The sequence below is a fragment of the Bos grunniens genome, chromosome 24 (genome assembly GCF_055505025.1).
Source record: "Bos grunniens cultivar Pamir isolate PY7600 chromosome 24, Bosgru_T2T1.0, whole genome shotgun sequence".
NCBI lineage: Eukaryota > Metazoa > Chordata > Mammalia > Artiodactyla > Bovidae > Bos > Bos grunniens.
The window spans coordinates 44,745,396-44,758,780 of NC_141188.1; the positions used below are offsets into that span (position 1 = coordinate 44,745,396).

At 42.0% G+C, this 13,385-nt stretch overlaps 1 protein-coding gene across 7 annotated transcripts in view; it reads right to left on the reverse strand.

The window, feature by feature from the left end:
- PTPN2 (protein tyrosine phosphatase non-receptor type 2) overlaps positions 1–13,385 on the reverse strand; it is a 64,069-nt gene that overhangs the window by 38,340 nt on the left and 12,344 nt on the right. For all 7 annotated transcript variants that reach the window (XR_015153998.1, XR_015153999.1, XM_086373276.1 and 4 more), the window contains exon 2: positions 9,063–9,153. Coding sequence is in view for 3 of the 7 variants with exons in the window: in XM_086373276.1 (XP_086229402.1) it covers positions 9,063–9,153 (91 nt within the window). In the remaining 4 variants the exon portion in view is untranslated. The remainder of the gene's footprint in view (positions 1–9,062; positions 9,154–13,385) is intronic.

Consider the following 13,385-nt stretch of genomic DNA (forward strand, 5'->3'; position numbering starts at 1 on the left):
CTCTCTATACTGACCACCTTCCACACCCCTCAACACATACGCTGGAAGCCAGACAACCAGGACAGAGACATTACATGTTCCACAGCCTCCAACCAGAGGCCAGCTGCTCACACGTGTCCATCTCTCCATCCGCCATGACTTCAAGTTCCTAAACTTGACAGAACAGTGTTAACTGAACATTCTGCCTCCACACACCCCCAAACTGAAAAGGGCTCTTGAATCCACCCCCAGAGTCTCTGGGATGGAAACAGGACTTGGGAGGTGTCCTCACAAAATGGGTGAGATTCCCAATGCAGCTCGATCATGGACACCTTCCCCATCCAACACCACACAGGGGTCTGGCACAGTCATGAGCAGCTCACCACTTCCTTCAAACTCGTACTTCTCCTCAGAGAAAGAGCCTAAAAGTTGAAAGGGAAAGAGAGCGGGGGAACGGACTTCTTCCCTTTCCACCCACAAACCCAAGAGCACCCGGCAAACCTCTCAGACCAAGTATGCATGCCCCAGCCCCTGGAGCCCATCCATAGTCCCCAGAGCTCACCTGCTCAGAAAGGGGATGGCAATGAGCAAGACAATCAAGTAAGTTACCTGTCACACAGCAATAAATCCTCTGGGAAAAAGAGTCCCTGGGAGAAAGAGCCCCATAAAAGGGAGCTGCGTTGGGGGGGTGGAGGCGGGCACTGGGATTCTGAACAGGGTGGTCAAAGTGGGCCTCGCCATGCACTGACACTTCAGCAGAGACTTGGAGGGGGTCGGTCACATGAATATTTGGGTTGAGAGTATGCCAAGCACAGAGACTGAAGACTACAACAGGTACGGGCCTTCGGTCCGGGGACACAACAGACTGTGCCACCAGCCCCAAGAACAAAGGGAAGAGGAGCCCCTGCAACTCAGGTTCAGAGTTAAGAAATCCTGAACTGATTCATTAGCCTCAACTCCTGAATCCAACTATCACAAAATGGGAAATCTACTTCCCTCTTCTTAAAGCAACTACCAGGCACAGTATCCAACAATCTAGGCTACCAAGTGCTCAAGCATTGTTTATACAATAAACTCCACAAAATGTTCATATTCAAATTGCTAAGTTGTGGTGGAATCTTTTTAGAATGACAGATCACTAATTCAGTTCAGTTGCTCAGTCGTGTCTGATTCTTCATGATCCCATGGACTGCAGTACTTGGCTGTCCATCACCAATTCCTGGAGCTTGCTCAAACTCATGTCCATTGAGTTGGTGATCCCATTCAACCATCACATCCTCTGTTATCCCCTTCTCCTCTTGCCTTCAATCTTTCCCAGCATCAGGGTCTTTTCCAGTGAGTGAGTTCTTCTCATCAGGTGGCCAAAGTATTGGAGTTTCAGCTTAAGCATCAGTCCTTCAAGGAATATTCAGGATTGATTTCCTTTAGGATGAACTGGTTTGATCTCCTTGCAGTCCAAGGGACTCTCAAGAGTCTTCTCCAACACCACAGTTCAAAAGCATCAATTCTTTGGCACTCAGCTTTCTTTATGGTCCAACTCTCACATCCATACATGACTACTGGAAAAACCATAGCTTTGACTAGACAGATCTTTGTTGGCAAAGTAACGTCTCTGCTTTTTATTATGCTGTCTAGGTTGGTCAGAGCTTTTCTTCCAAGGAGCAAGCGTCTTTTAATTTCATGGCTGCAGTTACCATCTGCAGTGATTTTGGAGCCCAAGAAAATAAAGTCTGTCACTGTTCCCACTGTTTCCCCATCTATTTCCCATGAAGGTACCAGATGCCATGATTTTAGTTTTCTGAATTCTGAGTTTTAAGCCAGCTTTTTCACTCTCCTCTTTCACTTTCATCAAGAGGCTCTTTAGTTCTTCTTTGCTTTCTGCTATGAAAGCATCTGCGCATCTGAGATTATTGATATTTCTCTCTGCAATCACGATTCCAATTTGTGCTTCATCTAGCCCAGCATTTCACATGATGTACTTTGCACAGAAGTTAAATAAGCAGGGTGACAATATACAGCCTTGATGTAACCCTTTCCCAATTTGGAACCGATCAGTTGTTCTATTTCTAGTTCTAACTATTGCTTCTTGACCTGCATACAGATTTCTCAGGAGGCAGGTAAGGTGGTCAGGTATTCACATCTCTTTAAGAATTTTCCAGGGTTTGTTGTGATCCACAAAGTCAAAGGCTTTGGCGTAGTCAATAAAGCAGATGTTTTTCTGGAACTCTCTTGCTTTTTCGATGATCCAACGGATGTTGGCAATTTTATCTCTGGTTCCTCTGCCTTTTCTAAATCCAGCTTGAACATCTGGAAGTTCATGGCTTATGTACTGTTGAAGGTTGGCTTGGAGAATTTTGAGCATTTCTTTGCTAGCGTGTGAGCTGAGTGCAATTGTGCAGTAGCTTGAACATTCTTTGGCATTGCCTTTCTTTGGGATTGGAATGAAAACTGACCTTTTCCAGTCCAGATCACTATTAAACCTCCCTACTATGCCAAAGCCTTTGACTGTGTGGATCACAATAAACTGTGGAAAATTCTTCAAGAGATGGGAATACCAGACCACCTGACCTGCCTCTTGAGAAACCTATATGCAGGTCAGGAAGCAACAGTTAGAACTGGACATGGAACAACAGACTGGTTCCAAATAGGAAAAGGAGTACGTCAAGGCTGTATATTGTCACTCTGCTTATTTAACTTCTATGCAGAGTACATCACGAGAAACGCTGGACTGGAAGAAACACAAGCTGGAATCAAGATTGCTGGGAGAAATATCAATAACTTCAGATATGCAGATGACACCATCCTTATGGCAGAAAGTGAAGAGGAACTGAAAAGCCTCTTGATAAAAGTGAAAGAGGAGAGTGAAAAAGTTGGCTTAAAGCTCAACATTCAGAAAACAAAGATCATGGCATCTGGTCCCATCACTTCATGGCAAATAGATGGGGAAACAGTGGCAGACTTTATTTTTGGGGGCTCCAAAATCACTGCAGATGGTGACTGCAGCCATGAAATTAAAAGACGCTTATTCCTTGGAAGGAACCTAGATAGCATATTGGAAAGCAGAGACATTACTTTGCCAACAAAGGTCCATCTAGTCAAGGCTATGGTTTTTCCAGCGGTCATGTATGGATGTGAGAGTTGGATTGTGAAGAAAGCTGAGCGCTGAAGAATTGATGATTTTGAACTGTGGTGTTGGAGAAGACTCTTTTTTTTTTTTTTTGGGAAGACTCTTGAGAGTCCCTTGGACTGCAAGGAGATCCAACCAGTCCATCCTAAAGGAGATCAGTCCTGGGTGTTCTTTGGAAGGAATGATGCTAAAGCTGAAACTCCAGTACTTTGGCCACCTCATGCGAAGAGCTGACTCATTGGAAAAGACTCTGATGCTGGGAGGGATTGAGGGCAGGAGGAGAAGGGGATGACAGAGGATGAGATGGCTGGATGGTATCACCAACTCGATGGACATGAGTTTGATTGAACTCCAGGAGATGGTGATGGACAGGGAGGCCTGGCGTGCTGCGATTCATGGGGTCGCAAAGAGTCGGACATGACTGAGCAACTGAACTGAAATATCAGCAGGTGAAACTATAACTGACTTGAGGAGTGAAGTAACTCAGCAAAACAAGAGCTCAGAAAGCTCCAGGACCTTTTAGTAGAGGCGACTGGAACAGTGTGGTCAGATGAAACAGTTGTCAGGGAGGTGTGTGGGGGGGTGGTACCTGGCCTCTGGGGTCTGCTCTGTTCCCCGCCCCCCACCAAAGGACAATATGAAGTGGAAGTAGTGTTCGTGGACACCCTTGTTTTGTCCTCAAGTTTTAGAAAATGTTTGTAACATGTTATCGTTAACAGTGACGTGGGGCCTCCCCTGTGGTCTAGAGGCTGACTCTGAGCTCCCCATGAAGGGTGCCCAGGTTCGATCCCTGAGCAGGGAACTAGATCCCACATGCCACAACTAAGACTCAGCAGAGCCAAATAAATTAATTAAATTTTTTTTTTTAACAAAACACAGTGATGTGACTGTTGGTGTCATCTCAAGTTACAGAACTTTCCTTCTGTTTGATATATGTTTTGTTCTTAATCAGGAGCAAGAATTGACTTTAAATAATCTTTCTCCATCTATAAGATATTCATATGGCTTTTTCTCTTTTACCTTGTTACTAAGATTAACTACATTTAAAGACTGTCTAATGCTAAGCCACTCTTGTATTCCTAAAACTAATATAGATATTGCCATATTCAGTTTGCTAACCTTTCTTTAGGATTTTTACATCTACATCCATGACACAGGTACGCATGTAACTTTTATTCCTCTTACTAAACTTTTCTGCTTTGGATATCCAAATTACCCATCTAACAGCCTCACAAAAGGAACTGGGGAGTATTCTCTTTCTGTTCTCTGAGAGAGCTTTCATTATTATAAGACATGCCTGTTAAAACAGCTAGTCTCAGTGAATTCTCAATGCAAAATTGTTTATTAATTAATTTAACTTATTTAGCTGTCACAGGCCTCCTTAGACTCTATTTCTCCTTTAATCTACAATGGTAAATGCTATTTTTCCAGGAGTCTGTTCTACTTCTTCTAAGTGATCACATTTATTGCCATAATTGTTTACAGTAGTCTAGCTTTTAAAGTCATTTTACATCTGTATTTTGTTTCCCTTTTCTCCTAATACTATTTATATGCATCTGCCTCTGTCTGGTTTTTGTATATCTGTGTTATTTTTCTTATTCAATCTTGCTAGTTGATTAGTCTTATTAAGGAACCAACATTTGATTTTATTTGGTCCTGTGTATGGTCCCATTGATTTCCATTCTGCTTTTATTTTTGTATTATTTCCTTTCTGCCTTTTTTTTTTTTTTTTGGTGTTTATCCTGTTACTTTTACTCTAAATTACGTTAGACACTTAGCACTTTAATTTTCAACCTTCTGTTCTAATACAAACATTTAAAACAGTATTTTTTTACAGTACTGTTTTTGCTGCTTTATGCAAGTTTTGCTAAGTAGATTTTACCTATTGTTCATTTTTAAGTTTCCATTATGATTTCATCTTGACCCATGAATCATTTAGAAATCTTTAAATAAATCTCCAAATTTATAGGAATTTTTATCTTTTTATTAATAATCTATAATTTAATCGCATTACGGTCAAAGAACATGGCCTGTATGGCAGTAATTCTTAAACTGTGTCAAGATTTACTTTTACAGCCTAGTCAATGGTCCATTTATTACAAGTATTCCATGCAGTCTTAGAAGAATGTGAATTCTCTAATTGCTAGACATAAGGTTCTATATTTTTCTTATTAAATTAAGCTTAACTGTGCAGTCTAAACCTTCCACTTCTTTACTATTATTTTGCCTTAAGAAATCTGTGAACATAGAATTATCAATGTCTTTCTGTAATCCGAGTCATTTCTGCCTTATATGTTTACCTGGAGACTATTAGGTGAATACAAATGTCACAGCTGACACTGGCCTGTGCATTCAGAGAAGCTATGCCATTTCTTGAGATCTTTTTGTAGGAGGTGGAGAGCACAGAAAGCCTGAATCTTTTCCTTACTTCCTCCCCACCGAGTAATTTATTTAAAACGTGTGCTTAATGAGAATCTTGTTTTGCAGCAGTAAGAAACCATGGACTGTCTAACCTGCCACACAACTGGAATCTGAAGTCCATGTGTTACTTTAAATACTGAAGGATGAACCTTGAGGACATTATGCTGTGAGGAGTAAGCCCATCACAAGAAGAACCACTGTATGATTCATTTTCTGTGAAGCATCTAAAGTGATCAGAGTCTGAGAAAAGAGGAAGCAGGATGGTGACAGCCAGGGGCTGGAGGAGGGGTGGCATTTCAGCCACACAAGATGACAAGACCTGTGGTCCAGCAACATGCATACAGCCACCAACATGGGTGACAGACACCTAAAAACTGCTAAAAGAGTAAACTTATGGTATGTGTTTTTATCACAAAAACAACAAACAAAAAACTATTCTTTCATGGCCAGAGAAAACAAAAGGCTGGGACTTCCTCTTATATCAAACAGTAAACTGGGATTTCTATGTGCAAAGCAAATAGTGAGGAAGATTTCAGAACCTGGCAGCTGTCTCTGACAGTACAAATACAATCCTCAATGTGATTACTACAACCTCTATTTTCTCAGTCAACCACCTTTCTGCTCATCTCTTCTACAATCACCTCATGGTTAACTGAGACAAATGAGGCATCTTTCAGTCACAGCAATTACATAAAGACTGTGGACTTCTTAAAATTCTATTTCAAAACACCCCTCTTTGAACATGCATCTCATATTCATACCTCCAAATGTAGTTTCAAGCTGGATACATAACAATTGTGTAAGGAATTTGTTTAAAAATACATTTCCAGACTTGGTGAATCAAAATTCAGAAAGATCTAAAACTCTGAATTAAGAAAAGAACCAATTCTTTTCGATTATTTGCAAACATCATTGTCTGCTTTGCACTCAGTATTATCTTTTTTTCCACATGAGGTATTATCTATTTTTATTTCCTGTATGGATGGGAAAAATAAATGCTGGTTTAAAATAGACTATTTTATTAAAAAACAAAAGTTACTATCTTAAAAGCCGTCTCTAACTCCCCAAGCAGAACTGAGCACCTCCCAACACACATAGCATAGCAGGTACGAACCCCCACACCGCACATATACGGTGAGCGGGCAGGGTGTGTGGACTTACGGTCCTTGCACACAGAGCAGGCATAGAGCTGGTTTTCAGTACAGGTTTTCTGAACAAGGCAACAACCATACAAGTCTATGTATGGAAATGATAGGATGACTTTCAATCAGGACAGGTTTGCCAGCACCACCTTAAGGGCTTTTAAAAAACACTTCTTCTGTCATCTGGATTTAGCAGGAGTTCCCAGTCTTCCCTGGTGGCTCAGATGGTAAAGAATCCGCCTGCAATGCAGGAGACATGGGCTTAATCCCTGGGTTGGGAAGATCTCCTGGAGAAGGGAACAGCTACCCACTCCAGTATTCTTGCCTGGAGAATCCCATGGACAGAAGAGCCTGGAGGGCTACAGTCACTGGGGTTGCAAAGGGTCGGACACAACTTAGAGACTAAACAACAAGTCACCAACCAGACATGGGAACTGAATGGGAGAGAGAGTTTCCAGCTGCAGCAAGTATGTGGCTAGTGGTCCAGTACGAATATGGGGTATAAGGTAGAAAGAGCAGGAGTAGGGCCAGGACTGAGGGATGTGGGAGGAATCCTTAGCCTGAGGTGGCCACGGGACAGCAAGACAGAGATAGGTCACAAGAAGTGGGTGAATGGGTCTGTATCTGAGGAGACACAGGCTGCAGACAAGATCTGGGGCCATAAGCAGAAACATGGCAACTGAACTCACACAAGATGGGAGAGGGAGCGGCAAGTTTTGCCCTCAAGTTGAAAACAACTGAGGGAAGAAGCTCTGAACAGGGGTGATCACCCAGAGGAGTGACAACAAAATTAAGACTGACGTGAGGAAGGAAGGCATGGCTGCCAATGTCAAAAATCACATAGGGATAAGAAAAGACAATGGCAGAAAGTCCCTCACTGCAAGAGAAAACCAGAGAGTGAACAGCACTTCAGAATAAAAGTTTCCGTAGGGAGGCTGGGGTAGAACCAGGGGCTGAAGAATACGTGGGTGATGAGGCTGGACAGACAGACTGTGTGATGCATTCTTCCAGGACTGTATGTACATGTGTGGGCACACACGTGCCTGTGTCCACGTAGCTGTGGACACAGCTGGACTAAGTCACAGCTGCAATGGATATGGGGGATGACATCAGAAGACACTGGAGCACATGTGAAAAATAAAGGAAGAGAGTTCTTAGAAAGAGGCTGAAGATGGGAGGAAGAGTGGTGCTGTGATGGCAGACAGGGAGGCCGGGAGAAGGCCCTGGGCACAGACATGCCCAGCACCCAGGCAGCTCGGAGGACGCCGCCCACGCTCGCCCACTGAAACCAAACTCGGGGAGTCCTGTGGCCAGTGAAGCTGCCTCAGGCAGTATGTGAAGGAGGCCTGCTGCTACTGCTAAGTCGCTTCAGTCGTGTCTGACTCTGTGCAACCCCATAGACGGCAGCCCACCAGGCTTCCCCGTCCCTGGGATTCTCCAGGCAAGAACATTGGAGTGGGTTGCCATTTCCTCCTCCAATGCATGAAAGTGAAAAGTGAAAGTGAAGTTGCTCAGTCGTGTCCAACTCTTAGTGACCCTATGGACTGCAGCCTACCAGGCTCCTCCGTTCACGGGATTTTCCAGGCAAAAGTACTGGAGTGGGGTGCCATTGCCTTCTCCGGAAGGAGGCCTCAACCAGGACAAAAATAAATTCACCTGAACACATTTTAAAAGCCCTGATATTACAACTGTTCACAAAACCATGTATGTGTGTACCCACATGAGCACAGCGGAATCGAAATCCAACCACTGACAGATCGTGCTCAGGACAGGAAACCACCAGAGTGTGTGGCCTCGCGGGAGGAGAGCTTGATCTGTACCTGCAGGATCCAACTGAATTTAAAAGGACACACATTTACACAGACAAATACCAAAAGGATATAAACCTTAAAGTTTTTAAGTCATGAGAGTTTTCCCTTTACACATTTTTATGTTTTAAAACTTTTCTATAGTATGCACATACTACTTTTTCATTTTAGGGAGAAAAAGCAAACTATATGAATAAATATTTAAATACTTATAAAAGCTATAGAATAATATGAAAAGTATATAGATATATATGAGTACACATACATATATAATTATGATTATTTTGAAAAAACAAAAATCAAGTGGAAAAAAAAAAGGTTGGTAGCAAATACATAGAGTAAATGGTGGCTGTGTTGAAAGAGGAGGTAATTACAGGCAATTTCCCCTCCTTCCACAATTTCATACCTCAAAAGTTTTCTTTAAAGAGCGCGTATATATGTCGATACAAAAAAAAAAAAACCACCATGCTCATCAACCTTGACCCCAACATTTTCTGCCATGTCCTGTGTCCTACAACAAACCAGCACGCACACACACACACACACACACACACACACACACGCCACCCCGCCATGAGTACTTACATGGGCTCACATCTCTGTATCTGTTTCGATTTCTGTTTTCAGGGAACTTGGCCACTCTATGAGGATAGTCATGGGACTCACTGCGAATTTCCTTAAAATAACAAAAATATATTTTAACATTTCTCTTAAACTTTATATAGCAAAAAGATAGTTTCCCAGCCTGTATAAAATAACTTTCACTGAGCACTTAGGACATGCCCAGCGCCTCTGTCAAGTCTCAGCACACCAATGGAAACACTGTCTCCCTCACTGTGTGTGTCAGGGGAACAGGCTAGGGGCTGAATGATCTACCAGGTCCACGGAGCTGACAGCCTGGGACCCCAGGGCTGGACACAGCCCTTCAAGCAGAAGGCTCTGTTCTCACACACGTGCACTGCACTGCTCTGCTGTGCTCACACCCACAGCCACATTAAACAGTTCAGGCAACTACACTGCAAAGAAGGAATCTCAGGTCACCACACCACACTCCAATTCCAACTAAACTCTCCAAATAATATCTGCCTATACTCCAGAGTGTAGATCTTAAAATTGTAATCTATTTTGTTATCTTCAAGCCATATAACTGTTACTTTATTTTGAGCTCCAGAAATATTCTCAAATCTTATTTTAGAGCCACAAATGCTCATTTCAGGACCCTTCCGGTTCTCAGCATTCCACAATGGAAGATTCTGTGCCACGATGCCTGCATGAGGCACTCAGCGACGTGGCGTGTCTATCATGACCAGCATTTTTTCCCCACGTGGAACATTACCCTAAGAAGTCAGGTAAAAATAGAAGCATATCCCCTCCTAGAAAAGGAGTACACATTAACAGCAAAGAACAATTTGGGCTTCTGCTCACACTACTACATGTGGAGAAACAGTATTTTAAAAATTAGGCACTAAGCAGTTTTGTAAATTAAGCATAAATAAGTTTATTCAAGATTTTCCCATGCCTGCCTGCCCCCACCCAACAGCCCCACGACAAGTAACTTTATAGCTCATCTTTTTACCCACTGGGCGTTCCAACAAGAATTGGGAACAGAGACCAACTCTCAGTGAAAGGAATCACAGCCTCTTTGTGTAACAGGAAAGGGGGTGCATCATATGCTGGTGCAGCCCTTCCGGAAAATGCAATCTGCCATACACAAAGAAACAGAAACACACACACTACAGTCATTGCCACTGACTTTGTTTGGTAGCTGGTTCTGAATTTCTCAATATCAGTAAACAGTAATAACTCTATCTCCTCCTTAACACTTCACATTTCTAATTCATACCTCGTTTCCTTTTTTTAAAAATTTTTTTAATCAAAGGATAATTGCTTTACAGAATTTTGTTGTTTTCTGTCAAACCTCAACATCAATCAGCCATGGGTATAGATATATCCCCTCTCTTTTAAACCTCCCTCCCATCTCCCTCCCCACCCCACCCCTCTAGGTTGATACAGAGCCCCTGTTTGAGTTTCCTGAGCCATACAGCAAATGCCCCCTTGGCTATCTATTTTACATATGGTAACATAAGTTTCCATGTTACTTTTTCCATACATTTCACCCTCTCCTTCCCACTCCCCATGTCCATAGATCTATTCTCTATGTCTGTTTCTCCACTGTTGCCCTGAAAATAAATTCTTCAGTACCATTTTTCTAGATTCTGTAAATATGCATTAGATATTTATCTTTCTCTAACTTCACTCTGTATAATAGGTTCTAGGTTCATCCACCTCATTAGAACTGACTCAAATGTGTGTTTTTATGGCTGAATAATATTCCACTGAGAATATTACTCTTGAGAGTCCCTTGGACTGCAAGGAGATCCAACCAGTCCATTCTGAAGGAGATCAGCCCTGGGTGTTCTTTGGAAGGAATAATGCTAAAGCTGAAACTCCAGTACTTTGGCCACCTCATGTGAAGAGTTGACTCATTGGAAAAGACTCTGATGCTGGGAGGGATTGGGGCAGGAGGAGAAGGGGATGACAGAGGATGAGATGGCTGGATGGCATCACCGACTCAATGGATGTGAGTTTGAGTGAACTCCGGGAGTTGGTGATGGACAGGGAGGCCTGGCGTGCTGTGATTCATGGGGTCGCAGAGAGTCGGACATGACTGAGCTACTGAACTGAACTGAATATTCCATTGTGTATATGTACCACAACTTCTTTATCCAGTCATCTGTCAATAGACATCTAGGTTGCTTCCACGTTCTTCTTATCTAATTGCATTGGCTAGAACCTTCTATTCAATGTCAAATAGAAATTATTTTTTTCTCTGATTTTGGAAGAACTACTTCTAAGGTTTAACCACAAAGTGTAATATTTGGTTTAGATTTCTGGTCAATATCCTTTTTCAGGTTAAGAAGGTTCCCTCAGTCTCCAGTTTACTGAATGCTTCTTTCATCATGATTGGGTGCTGAATTTTATTCAGTTTTCCCTGCATTCATGGAGATAATCATAAGTTTTCTCCTTTAATCTGGTAATGTGCTGACTTACAATAATAGATTTTCATTTAGATATGCATGGGCATGCATTTAAGGTTTCTCCATGTCTTTTCATGGCTTCATAGCTCATTTCTTTCTACTGCAGAATGATATTCTACTGTCTGGTCATACCATTATTTTAAGATGTATGCATCTACATATTTAAGTTGACCTCTAATTTTCTTGTCCCATACAATTTATTCAGTTTTAGTATCAAAGCTCTACCAGTCCCATACAGACTATTACCTTTCAGTTTCAAACACTTTTCCATGAAAGCATATTATAACAAACTCCTGTGACTGAGTGAAAAGAGAAAAAAGCTTCATTTCCACCAATTAAAAAGTTTTAAAATGTCAAATAGTAAATTTTATATGTAAAGCTAAACATATTCAGGTCTAGGCTTATATCTGTATAATTTCAAACACTACATGAAGAGTTGAAACACTATAGAGTACAAGTAAATTTATATTCCAAGTTAGTAACTGATATAAAAGAAAAACATGAAAACTACCAAAACACGCGTGTTTCTGTTGACAGCTCTTCTGCATCAAATGCAGAGAAACAGTTGACAAAAATATGAAATTTTAACAACAGGCAGGAAAGGAGAGTGAAGAGATGCTCAGACATGCTGCTGCAGGGGTGTAAACTATTGTAATGTTTCTGTGAGAACAATCTGATATGGTTATAATTTGACCCACCAACTTTACCTCCAGGATTTATATCACAGTCACACACCAGTGTAACAGGATGTTCACTGTCGTTAACAGTGGACATCGGCAGCAACCTCAGGGCCCATCAGGAGTGACATGGAGGTGAGGGGAGGAAGGGGGACAGGTGGGAACCAGGAAAGGGACACAAGCGCTACAAACATGTGCGTGGGATGGTCTCGGGCACACAGATGTCGAGTAGCTCCCACCTCCATCCACGCAGACACAACTGTGCCTGAGAACACAAGGCACACTTCTGGAAGGAGTCAAAGCATTAGTAACTTGTGGGGAGGAAGAGGAGGGTCAAGATTTATATCGTTGTGTTGTGCTGTGCTTAGTCACTCAGTCGTGTCTGACTCTTTGCAACCCCAGGGACTGTAGCCCTCCAGGCGCCTCTGTCCATGGGATTCTCCAGGCAAGAATACTGGAGTAGGTAGCAGTTTCATTTTCTTCAAGTGCTGAGTTTTTCATATCTCTAATATTGTGTTTGTTCATCTCTACAGGAAAGTGCCCTTACCCAAACTTTTGTGGATGTTCACACTTTACTATCAAAATTCCCTAAGTCTCAAGTATGTGGGTGGGACCCTTCTCTAGTGTCAAGAAATAACTTTTTTCCCCTTATCACTCTGTTTTGGTCATTTCAATAAGAAAGAACAACAACAAAAAAATCTTCTACTGCATGGGATTAAAGACCTAGAAAATCATATCCGTTTCTCATTTTCTGACTTTTCTTGCTGTCAATTTTTTTTCTTACTGTCAATTTTTACTGCTATTTGTACAACTGTGTCTGACAACTTTCTCTTTAAAATCAGACCTCAGACTTGAAATTATCAAGGAGCAAGTCTATTAAGTGCATAAGAAAAGCATGTTCACATTTAAAGTAAACACAGAAAGAGGATTTACATTTGCCTGAAGATGAGCAGGCTGAAGCCAAGTCAAGGAGTAGGGGAAGACGGGTCCAAGTAGACAAAATAGCTGTGCAAAGTCACAGACATGTGAACATACATAAGGAATGAATGAAGAATGACTGATTGGTGTTCTGCAAGAAGCATAAGCAACACAACACTTGTGGTTCACAAGAGAGGGAAATGCAAGACTGAAGGATGAGCAAGTGGCAAGAGATCAGATCATGCAGGCCTTTGTTCATGCTTCACTCACCCAAC